We start from the raw sequence: 10,531 nt of genomic DNA, 5'->3' as shown, positions 1-10,531 counted from the left end.
GGCACTTCTTTTTATGGATTTCTACAAACTGAAAAGAAAAGCAGCAAATGTATTTTCCTTGATGCAGACTCACATTACACCTTGAAATCCTCAATAAAAAGTATGTTCAACAAAATAAATGTTAACAAGAGCACAAAGAAAAGAACAGTGTATGGAGAAAAAACGTCAAGGACATCATGACAAGAATTTTATTTTCTTTTTTTCCGTTTGAAATTACATTTTTCATTAAATTAAAGTGTTTTTATTCCTTTACAACATACATTAAGCTGTGAATCAGATGTTAAGGAGGTGGAGAGAACAGGGCAAAAAACGTGTAACGTCACAATATTTTACAATCTCACAAAGGTCGCGCCGTGTGTGAGAGAGGGATGGGTGAGAGACGACAAGGCGCACACACACACACACACAGACACACAACAGAGAACCTCACTGGTCACTGCACACGTACACATTCGCAACTGGATCTTAAACGAGATTCAACCATTTACACAGAATGTGCACATTAGAACTGATTCTCTAGTCACAGTCTCCGTGCGACCACTATGAACATTTTTTGACTTGATGGTTTGTGTCAGGGCGGCACAGGAACCTGCAATGCTGTAGCATGCTGCATTCAGGAAAACTGGGAAACGTCTGACAAGGGACAGACGCACTAAAAGATTCAAAAGTATTTAGCTGTATTAATTAGGCTACAGATTGCAATTTAACAGCTAACCCATCCATCTATTTTCTATAGTGAATCTTGGGCCACATTTTTATCCAAATTCCCAGCAGCCTTGAATGCAGCATGACCAATCCTCAGTCCTATTTTTCTCAAGCGAGTTGTGGTTTGAGACAAAGTTGGCTTTACTCCATTGAGAAATGAAATAAAACAAATGTTTAATAAAACGTTCACCTATCTACACATACAACACTAAAAATAGTGCTTTGTTGATTTAAGTGTTGGAGGGAGTGTCCTCAAAAACAAACAGTTAATGCTCAACTACAAACTTGCCTTACAAAAAAGGGCCAATTATTTATATTAGTTCATGTTTTTTAATTGTCTTCACAGGAACCAGCCTGTTTAATGGGAAGCGAGGAGCCAAGAAGCGCCTTTCGGTGTCACTTCCAGCTGAGCTCGGGTCGCTGACGCTATGCTAACCGCTAGTGGCAAACTCGCGTAGCAAAAGTTTCAGTCAATCGGTCGTGCCGCCGCGATCTTTTGACCACCAAAAGTAGAAACAAACTTGGAAATTGTAAAAAAAAAAATAAAAATAAAAATAAAACACAAAAATGCAAAAAACACTCAACAATGACGACGTCTCGGTGGACACACAACAGAAAAGCTCATTCATGGCACAATTAACAACAAATGTGTGCGTCTTCGTGTGTGCATGTGTAGGGGAGCAGAATTACAACAGTAACACCTACATTCTTTAATTGTGTTTTTATCAAATCAGGGAAACATCATGGTGTAAGAAAAAACAATAAAAACACAACAAGTTAACAGCTATTGAAGAAAACATTTTCACTACTTTAGGGTGTAAGGCACAAATTTACATGTGGGGAAGGGTTTAAAAAAGGTTTTCGCTCACTGGTGGCGTTCATTTATACGACGTGGCCAATCGGGAGCGACGTTACTGACTCACACACACACGAAAAACACAGTACTGATTGGAGGAGTGAAAAGGGGAAATACTCGTTTGAAACTAGAATGGTCTGTGACAGTAGAAGTCCATTGTGGCATACTGTAAATAAATATCTTCCCCTTCTCACCTTAACTCATTAAGAAAAAAAATCTACTGGCTCCAGTTTTATGACTTTAAATATGTGTTGTTGTTGTTTTTTGTTTTTAAAACACACTTGATTAATTCATATTAAAAAGATCTCTGCGCCCTCTCTCTTTTTTGAGCCTAAAAAGTCTTCTTGTTTCTCTTCAAAAGCACTTCATAAAAAATAAATACAACAAGCTTTTAGTATTAGCAGTCAAGTGTTGTTCAGTCAATCGGGAGGATTCTCCTAGCCCAGGCCAGTCCAGGCGGCGACTTGATTGCGGTAACACTTGGAGGCTTTTCACAGTATTCCAACAGGCAGCTGACTTGTCTTTTCAGTCTCCGGGTTCGCCGGCCTTTAAGGTACTGTACACCCAAAACATCCCACCCACCCACCCCCTCCTTGCCCGCCTGAATCCACGCTGTCCTTGTAGAGATCAAGAAAGCCCCCACTTCCTCATGCTACACAGATCAAATCATCGGAGTCTTCTTTTGTCTCAGTTCCCCCGGTTGGGTGGTATTTACACATTTGTATAAAAGAAAGTGTTTTCTTAAAAAAACTGTGTTGCGTTACCAACTGTACTGTACACTTAAACAAAGAACTGATCACGTAGTTTCGTGTCTTTCTTTTGGAAGCGTTCATTCACTCAAGGACCTCCATCAGACTATGTGCAGGCGTCGCTGGACTTCACCTTTGTGGAGAGTGACACGACGGACGGTTTGGGAGGGACATCGGGCTTGAGGTGTTTGACGACGCCGCGGGGCAGCGAACCGTAGGAGCTCATGCTGGCCTGCCGCGACAGAGATATGCCCTGCGCTGTCATTTGTATGGAGTCCACCCGCTGGGGTGCAGGGGGCGGCGTCTCCACACGGTTGAAGCTCTGGTGCCTCGCCAAATGGGAGGAGTTGGACGAGTTGGTGTTGTGCTTCTTGAGGCCGGATGAGCCCGAGGCGGATGACGACGAGCCTTTCCGGAGGCCGTAGACGGACGAGTGGACCTCCAGGCGTTTGCCCATCTGCGGGACAGCCGGCGGGACGGTGAGCGAAGCCTCTCGTTGGGGTACGCGGGGCGGCAGCACCCCGTCCGGATTCACCATGGTGAGGTTGTGGTGGGGGTTCTTGATGGTCTTGTACTCCAGCGTGGCGCCCTGGTCGTCCATGAGGCCCATGCCGAGTTCGCTGGGGTGCGGCTGCTCCACATACTCATGCTGGTAGGACTGTTGCAGTTGAGGAGGGAGTTGGTGCTGGTGCTGTGGCAGAGGCAGCACCACCACGCTGGGGATGTGACCCGGGGAAGCCCTCAGGGGCAGGTCCGAGATGACGGGGGAGCCTAAGGGCGCCATGTCCTTGGTGCAAGCATTGATGAGGTTCTGGTTGCGCTCCCATTCGCGGCTCCCCCGGCTGGGCTTGCGACGCGGCTGCATGGGGGTGGATTCAGGCGTTGGCAGTGCGGCGAGGTCCAGGTGGTGCTGGTCGGCTTTGATGAGCATCTTCCCGTTGGCTGTCAGTCGCCCGTTATGCATCAAAGGCGAGAGTATGGCTTCTGGTCGTCCATCTTTGGCCTGCGTCTCAAAAAGACCCGTCAGTTTGGTCACGCTGTTCATGGAGCCCCGGCGCGAGTGAAGGTGGTGGTTGTCCTTGTCCTTGCGCCCAGGCAAGTCCAAGTCTCGCCGCCGGTGGTCGCACACGCAATAGACGATGATGCCGGAAAAGATGGCGCCCATGGCGAACGCCAGGATAACGGCGATGGCCAACAGGGTGACGGGAACCAGCTGGTCGCGACCCTTCTGGTAGCTCTCACGGATCACACCTGCAAAGAGAGCATTTTGCCACACTGAGATCCAACTGGAACGCATACAACTGATGGACGCAAGAAACATGAACCGATTATGTGACTAACTACAGCCCTTTGAGACTTGTGTAAAAGAGCTACTGTATATAAACAAATTTGACTTGACATTTTCTATACCACTTATCTTCAGTAGGTTCATGGTAAACCACTGTCACTGCTCTCTACAAATGCCACTGACACAGAATGGAAATTGACACTTTTCTGGCTTCAGAGGTAGTATCAAATCTCAGAGATGTTACTCCATCTGTGTGGAAGGATATTCTGTAGTGTACGGGATGTGAAGTTCAACACCTGACACTCACTTCTCACACCCTGTTGTGTTGAAAGCAATTGTTGTTGTCCAATACATAATTTAAGCGTGACACTAGACACTCGTGCTGGGGAAGTACACACGGTTGTAAGATTATCCAGCATTTTCTATGCTTCTGTGTAAAAACCAAAGGTCGATAAATGCTGGATACGGCAATTTTCCGGGATCACCTGTGTAAGCCAGACCTGTACCTGTAAGGTGAAACCCATGCTGCAGCAGAAAGGTGTGGTCTATATGTGAAAAAAGACAAGTTACTGCAATCTTATCCATGGTCTCTCCTCGAGAGATTAGTGTGGATGTTGGCATAGCAACAGTTTTATCAGAATGGGACGGAATGTTTTTATTAAAAGAGGAGGACTGAAGACTTCTCTTAATGGAAATGATTTGTAAATTATCCTTCAGATTAAGGAATGGTGTAGGGATGGGCATAATACACTTTATTTAATTCATTGATTGTTTTTGGTGTTGATTTATGATTCATTATTTCTTGAAGCAATTTGGATAGAAATGCGTGAAATACTTGTTGATTGATGAATTTACTTGTCGATTCAGTCACAATTAGTTTGCTGTCTAACGAAGATTAACACCATGACATCAGTTATGGGAAGTTGAGCCACAACCACTCAGACCTCAGACTCATATTACGGCACATACAATTCCTCCAGGCATCTTTATTCTAATTAATACAACACTAGCATGGAAGCAGAGTAGTTCTCACATCCCTATGGCCTGCCGCATACCAAGCAATGTCGCCAAACGCAACTGAAATGGACCATCACGAAAAGAAATTACAGTTGGTGACCACCACACCAAGCGATTGAGCACCGCACATCTAGTATTGTTGTAAAATACAATGCTGTATTCTGTATACACACACATATTGCTTGGACTCATGCTTAGTACCTGGAAGTTTTTTGGGGAAAGTACTTTTATTGGCTGTTACAAATACAAATTTGCGACGGTGTTTTTCAACTATTCAAATTGCAGCCAAATTAGTGGCTGGAGGTCGGCCGGTCATGAGAACTAGTTGCCGAACCTCACACACTGCGCGATATTTCAATCGGGTTCGGCCTGAGACATATGGACAATAAATTCAATGAATCTACCCATATTGGCAAAGGTGCATAGGCTAGCAAAGTTAGCACAGCAGCATTTTTTTACACTATCCTAGCTCACGGTACAACAAAACAACACCACAGCAGGTAACGGGTAGATAAAACGCATACAATGACTACTACCACATGGGAATAATAAACAAGTAACATTAACAACAAAGACATCATTCTTAACAGCTATTTACAAACTGTTGCTAGGAATGCTGAGAAATCTAGCATCAATTTCCCTTGACACTACAATATTTAGTTCCACCAAACTGAGCAAACTGAAAATATAACAACGATTTATTCATTAAGTATTCATTTCCCCCATCATCGGCAGTCAAATAAATGGAAAGAAATGGCAATGACAGCCTTCCTATAAAAAACAAAAAAGGGTATAATTGTACTACCCCCCGCCCCCCCCAAAGGAAGAAAAATGATAGTGAATTAGAAAAATAAAAAGATTAGCGGTTTCATATCAAACAGGCAAATGAAAAATGGTTTATCCTACCATGAGTAAACACCTTCTCAAATTGCTTTCAGCAGCAACATTCATTATTCCCTCTCAAATCTAATCTCAGGGTGTTTTGTTGAAGCTGATTCACATTTGGAATCCCTGATAAAAGAAAAATAACATCTGCCAAAATGAAAACTGATATGAATGGGAATAAAGAAGGCTGAAATGTACCAGAAGCCTTTTTTTTTCTTCTTGGATGCTAATGGCTGACATTTCATAAAGCTGCGAACCAATCTGATCAATCTGAGACTATTCATTAAGAAAAAAGATGATTGGATGCCAAAGCCAACGAACTGTGTCATCACACACGAGGGGCCAGTGGAAAGCAGATATGAAGTAGTCCAACAGGCTTTGTGAACAGTGCGCAGACACGCAAAGATACACAGTGGTGGGAAGTAATAAAATACAAATACTTTATTACTGTACTTCAGTAGATTTCAAGGTATCTGTACTTGAGTATTGATTTTTCTAGCGACTTCTGAGTTTTACACAAGCTTCTGGCCTTCAAAAATAGCCATCTAATCTGAAAACACACACAAGCAAGGTGTATTGTTTCCATTGCGACCATGAGCTAATTTAATGGAGCCGCGCCTACTGGCAGACTGCCTATCATGGCATCGTTCGATGTTGCATTTCTTAACCCTGCCAAACCAAACAACTCATGTAAAACGTCCAAAATAAAAAAAACAAATTTTCTTTCAGAAAACGACAAGTGCCATACGCATTTTACGAGCGAGCCTTGTCATTCCGTTTCAAGCCAATCATGAGCCCAGGCTTGCGTCCTCAAGCATGTCTGCGCCCACGATTTCTTGTTAACTTGCTGCTAATATTGTTTCGATTATGCTTGAAAGTGAGCGTAAGATATGACAACTTTTAACTCTATTGCCTATGGATGATGTCATTGAAACCCATTAGTGTGATTAGTGTTGGTGGTCAGGGCTGCAGATTTTACAAAGAATTTTCACATTGTTTTCTTGGAGCTTTCTGGTTTTGCAATGAAATTACATCACAAACCTCTTTGAAAGAGTTTTTTCAATAAAAGTTGGATTTTTCTTTTCACACTAGCCTCTTGATTGATTAATTTGTATGAATTTAGAATACCCTCAATACCATGTTTTCACTTTAACCTTAAAACCAGAAATATAACAAAATAATTTTAATTAATTCACAAAAAATGGCGATGTCTACTGTTGCGTTTGAACTCTTAATTTAAAGGTGTAGAATATGGTTAAAAAAGAAAAGAAAAAAAAAGTTCATCTATTTCAGCAGTTGAATTCAAAAGTGAAATTCCTAAACAGTATTACACACGCAGAAACACTCACACACTGAATGCTCCGGTGTGTGAGTATAGCGTGACTCTTTTATATGAGTGCTCCCTTTTTTGCACAGTAAAATGGCTTTCAGAAGAAAAAAAAGTTCCTTGCAAGTTGACATGTTAAAACACGGCCCGAAATAGAAAGAGAGACTGATTCTGCGACACATTATAACCTCATATCATGGCTCAATGATGATTTGAGTATGTTGCTAAGCAAACTGCACCGATGCTAGAGCGGGGTCCTAGCTGGTCCACCCAATAGAAGAAGTTCGCTCCAAAATAAAGTCAGTAAAAAGAAATACAAGACTGCTTCTTAAAAAAAGTTAAAAAACTGTGACATGACAACTGAAGTGATATTTTATCACGCCATTGCTTACTTCTTTTTACCCGATGTACTGCATCGCCCCGGGTTTCTGCGTTGCGGCGGGAGCGCGGCGAGGGGGGTCGAGAAACTCGCTGCTCACCGGCTGGCCCGTAGCCGCAACTCACGTGGTGGCGGCCTCCGACGCTGCCCGACCGGATTTCATAGTTCATTTTGCAGCACACAAATTGCAGTCAATGTGTAGTATCGAAAAAAAAAATTTCGAGTCCTAGTAAGACTGCAGATGTACAGTTTTGGCATTGGTATTAGTGAATCCTTGATGATGATGATGATTATTTGTAAGATAGTGCCACCCACATTTTCAATTTGTATTTTCCCATCAGAGTTGGTTCTATTTGGAACACTGACGTGACAAAATATGGCACTTTGCTCAATAAAGGCTTCAAATGTGTAAAAAGCATGAAACCCCATTCTCACTGAATATCATTATAATATTAACAAATAGCCGTTTTTGTGGTTTGCTTCATTTCATTGTTAAACAAGTTTTCAAAATATAAGTCAGCAGGGCCCCACCTATGGTGCCGTACCTGGGATTCATCAGCAAACACGCTTGGAGAACCTCTTGGGTGTCTCCTGAGCAAGACACCACATAGACTTCCAGACAGCAGGATAATCATTAATAATTTTAGAACTGAAATCCAGACTCTCCTTAAGGAACATCCACAATCCTCTTTCGCTGCTCTCAGTCCAGAAACAGGACCCCGGGCCTGGTTTCCTAAGTGAAATAAAGTGCTGGCCGGCGTTACAATGGAAAATCTACAAGGATGTGACGGTGAACACATACTTCACTTCTGTTTTTAATGGGGGTGACGGTGACGGGCGACTCAGTCATGCTTCACCGGGAGCTTAACTAAACATTTTCAAGGGGTTTGCCAGACAAAAGCGTGGACCTGCCCGGCTGAGGAGACAGTGCGAGGGGTGTTATCTAAGGTGGAGAACAAAGCCGACCGTTGTCCCCGACGACTCTACGCTAACATCTGCTTCCCATCTCAGGCGCTGACATGTGAAGATGACAGAAGTACTTTCTCTGGATCTTGGATCGTTTTCTAGTTCCTCCTACTTGTGAACTTTGGGAACATCTTCTGCAGAGGATACAGAGAAGTCCTATCCCAAACTTCAAACTGTGCTTAGTTTCAGCACCCTGTGAGGAAAGTGGCATCTAATGGGGGCTTTGTTTAGATGCTATTTGTTAGCTACATAGCATGAATGCTGCCAGAGCAGCAGTTTTATCAGAACATGACAATGCTTTGTCATGTTTGTCTTTGTCAACATAGTAGTAGTAGTCATGTCTTCATTAAAAGAAGAGCATTAAAGACTAAACATAGTGGGTGTCAAACACACACATTCACGCTGCTATTTTTCTTTTTCTTTCAAATATTAACTCATTTTGAATTCGATTCCAGCAACACATTCCCAAAAAGCGGGGACAGGGGCATTTTAGCACTGTACCATTACATGCCATTTTTAATATTTAGTTTTTTATTGTATTCTTTCTATTTATTTAGAATGTTTTACCAGTAAAATGTATATCTTAGTTTTTAAAGATTTTATTATATCCTTCTCATTGTTATTATATTAGATTGTTTATCATAAAGGGAGCGCATGCCCGGCTTTTCCCACACAGTTTATATCAGTTATTTATTAGCTAAAATACCATGTTTCCTAGACAAATAAAGGTAATAGGCAAATCATTTCCTATGCTCAAAATGTTTGCTAAATGTGAATGGATTCATTTCTCTGTGTTCCCGTTTTTCTTGACATGGAAGCCAACGTTCACTCCAGGCATTTGGAGGTCAGAGGGCAATGACTAAATCTGGTTGAACGTTTAATTGAAGAAGGCCAACTGTGGCGCTTTGTTGTGGTTTGGGGGAGGTTAATGCCCTGTTTAACCTACACTGCATGTCTCTTCCTGTCTGAGTCTTTCTTTTTTTTTTTGTCTAAAAACAAAATCCTTTCATTCTCTTTGTGCACTTCCATGGATCACATGACACTTCCTGAGATGGAAAAACTTTGAAGACCTCCGGCTTGCATTTGACAAATTGTTTCCCGTCATCAAAGAGAAATCACAGAGGACACGGGAGCTGATTTAAATGCCGCTTCTTTGGAATCTTGACAAACTTTTCAAAACTGAAGCGGGGTACACACAGACACACACACACATTTAGATTTTGAACATCTTACATGATTATTATAATCTGAGGAAAAAACGAGGGGAAAAAAAACACTGAGTGCGTTCTTACTGCTCTTATAGTGTGTTATGTTCTTGAGATGAACAACCTCTCCACAGACAATTATGAGTTTCCTCCCCCAAACCAGAAGTCTGATGTAGTACTAAGACTGGCAGGTGAGTGAGACACATCATGGTGCCACCGGGCATTCAGACTGCCAGAAAATACAAAGATGAAAGAGAAGTAGCTAGGCGAACTGTTAGCTAATCTGGTAACGGGATTGCAGGTGCAAACTCTTCTCCTTGTCATTTTTATTGTGGTGAATGACACAATATACCAGGGGTCCATCCATCCATTCATCCATCCATCCATTTTCTGTACTGCTTATCCTCACTAGTCAGCAACCTTAAATATTTAAACCATTTTGTCTCACAGAAAAGACCAGATCCACAAAACCCTTTTGCAAGCTACATTATCATTCTCTTTTACTTGTATGCTATATATATATATATATATATATATATATATATATAACTATAGTGTGTTGAATTTATGACATCAATGATCTGCTACGGAGAAAACAAAACATTATTTCTGCATCAACAAAAACATTTTTGAACTTTGATAAAGAAAGATGCTGAGTTGAAGCGTTACTTTCAAATGAAATACTAATATTTTTTAAATTAAAAGCCAAAGTTAAATTATCTGCATGCTGCAAACCAGAAATACATCACAGCTACTGTAGCTTTAAGTCGCTTCATAATTGGCTACCGTTTCATTTCACTTGACAATCACCGAGTCAGAGGCTCGGCCGAGAGCGGTCTTGACCACAGGATAATCACTCAGGATAATATTTTGGAGACTTCTGTCAATCGAGCCTTTGCTGATTTTGACTGGAAGGGAAGAAACATTCTCAAATTCAGCCCGATTACTGGTATGTGTGTATCCCACCCAATATTAGATGATCCATACACTAATTTACGAATATTGAACAGGTATCAAATTTATGATCGCGGACAAGACATCTAATAATCGGGCCTTTGCTGGCTTTGATCGGAATGAGGCAAAAATACTCAAGTTCAGCCCGGTTGTCGGTATAACCGTTTTCCAAATAGATCAGGGAGGTAAAATTACTTTTA

General features: G+C 41.9%; 1 protein-coding gene across 4 annotated transcripts in view; it reads right to left on the bottom strand.

The window, feature by feature from the left end:
* Positions 1 to 207: 207 nt before the first annotated feature.
* sema6a (sema domain, transmembrane domain (TM), and cytoplasmic domain, (semaphorin) 6A) overlaps positions 208 to 10,531 on the bottom strand; it is a 147,821-nt gene continuing 137,497 nt past the window's right edge. For all 4 annotated transcript variants that reach the window (XM_061671981.1, XM_061671983.1, XM_061671984.1 and 1 more), the window contains one exon: positions 208 to 3,561. In XM_061671981.1, coding sequence (XP_061527965.1) covers positions 2,417 to 3,561 — 1,145 coding nt within the window. In that variant the 3' untranslated portion in view covers positions 208 to 2,416. The remainder of the gene's footprint in view (positions 3,562 to 10,531) is intronic.

Source organism: Phycodurus eques, chromosome 3 (genome assembly GCF_024500275.1).
Source record: "Phycodurus eques isolate BA_2022a chromosome 3, UOR_Pequ_1.1, whole genome shotgun sequence".
NCBI classification, from domain to species: Eukaryota; Metazoa; Chordata; class Actinopteri; order Syngnathiformes; family Syngnathidae; genus Phycodurus; species Phycodurus eques.
This window is presented reverse-complemented; position numbering and strand designations above follow the sequence as displayed.